This window comes from Salvia miltiorrhiza, chromosome 1 (genome assembly GCF_028751815.1).
Source record: "Salvia miltiorrhiza cultivar Shanhuang (shh) chromosome 1, IMPLAD_Smil_shh, whole genome shotgun sequence".
In the NCBI taxonomy this organism is placed as follows: Eukaryota; Viridiplantae; Streptophyta; class Magnoliopsida; order Lamiales; family Lamiaceae; genus Salvia; species Salvia miltiorrhiza.
In genome coordinates this window covers 25,633,357-25,635,022 of record NC_080387.1, presented here as the reverse complement: position 1 = coordinate 25,635,022, position 1,666 = coordinate 25,633,357, and the positions used below count along the sequence as shown (strand labels likewise).

At 40.2% G+C, this 1,666-nt stretch overlaps 1 protein-coding gene across 1 annotated transcript; it reads right to left on the bottom strand.

The window, feature by feature from the left end:
* Positions 1-432: 432 nt before the first annotated feature.
* LOC131016740 (uncharacterized) lies at positions 433-1,461 on the bottom strand. The gene is made up of 2 exons (XM_057945456.1): positions 1,243-1,461; positions 433-1,144 (listed from the first exon to the last, which is right to left on the bottom strand). The coding sequence occupies exons 1-2, from the start codon at positions 1,293-1,295 to the stop codon at positions 520-522; spliced, it is 678 nt and encodes a 225-aa protein (XP_057801439.1). The 5' UTR covers positions 1,296-1,461; the 3' UTR covers positions 433-519.
* Between the last annotated feature and the right edge of the window lie 205 nt (positions 1,462-1,666).

The window sequence follows — 1,666 nt, the reverse complement described above, 5'->3', positions numbered from 1 at the left end:
AACAAAAAATTCTGATTGTGAATTAAATTTTGGTTGTGAATTTGGCTGGTTGTAAATTCACAACCAAAAAATTCTAGTTGTGAATTAAATTTTTGGTTGTGAATTTGACTGGCTGTGAATTCACAACAAAAAAATTCTGATTGTGAATTAAATTCTATGTGTGAATTCGACTGGTTGTGAATTCAAAATAAAAAATTTCTGGTTGTGAATTCGATTGGTTGTGACAAATTCACAACCAATGTGAATTGCGGGATTTTTTAAAGGGGTGATGTTTAAATGGTAAAATGAAGTGGACATTTTTTTAATTTTTAATGTGAAGGATATTTTGGTAACACTGGCCATTTTTTAATATTTTTATCTTGATAGACAATTTTTAATTTTACATTATAAAAGTGGCCATTTTAAAAATCCACTAAAAAAAAATCCCCCAAATTAATAAAAGAGAAACGTCAATTTAATTTAATACCAATATACCATAAAAACTAAATATTATACTTAATTAATTAATACACATGGAAACTAGCTCTGCAAATTCTCTTCAACAGCAGCAGGAGGGGGGCCTTTTTGCACAACGAAAGCAGCACGAGCAGCAGTAATCACATAAACCAGCAGCCCCGAACCCACGAACACCAGCAGCGTCACCACCGCGTATACCGGCTCGCCGCCGCAAGACAGCGACCCCAATTTCACCCTAATGAAATCCACGATCGACAGCATCAGGAAGGTGCAGCCCAGGACCGATCCCACGGCGGAGCCCAAGAGGCAGTATTTGAGGTGGTCGATGCTGATGTCGGCCTTGTGAGGATCGCCGGCGTCCATGTTGTTGCGCAGGTTTATTTGAAGCTTTAAGCTCTGAGCCACGAGGGATGAGAATAGGAAGAAGCTGAAGGAGATGACTTCGAACACGATCAGTCGCCTCACCGTCTCCGCGCTGGTGGTGCACGCCGCGCTCGCCCCCGCGGTGGCGTTTTCCGGGACGGTCATGGAAAACCCTATGAATAACGACATCGTGAAGAGGGAGTTCACGTTCACTATGCCGTCAAGGGCCGTCACGTGGATGCTCGTCTGCCCGGCAGCGGGGGCGGCGGTTGCTGTCGGAGCTGCGGCGGCAGGGGCGGTACTTGTGTTGTCTTGCATTTCCAATCTGCATAAAGTTTAGGGTTAGGTTACTAATTTGCATAGAGATTTATTTATATAACATAGTCAGTATATATTTTTGGGAGCGAGAGGAGTTATAATTACCCGTTTAAAGTTGGAGAGGAAATGGGGAAGATGCTTGGACGCCTTCTGCTCATTATTTTGTTTGTTGAAATATGTATGTGATTTACTTTGCTGTTGTTGATGTAAATATCGTTAAAATTTGAAGTGTGTGTGTGTGTGAGTATTTATAGAAGGTTTGGTATTATGGACAAACATGCCACTTTCCTTTATAAATATACATTGTTAAGAGGAATCATTTGGGATTAATGACTTAGTCTTCCAAAGAAAAGTTAGAAATTCAACGTTAGTATTTGGCAGTCTACTGGTTTAATTAAATTTTTTTTTTTGATCGGTAAAATTAAAATTTTATTAAGATAAAAAGCAAGGCACCAGGGATGCCAATCAAACAAGAAGGAAAGATTGAAACCCTTTGAGCACCACATGGTGAAAGGGATTCTCAACTCCA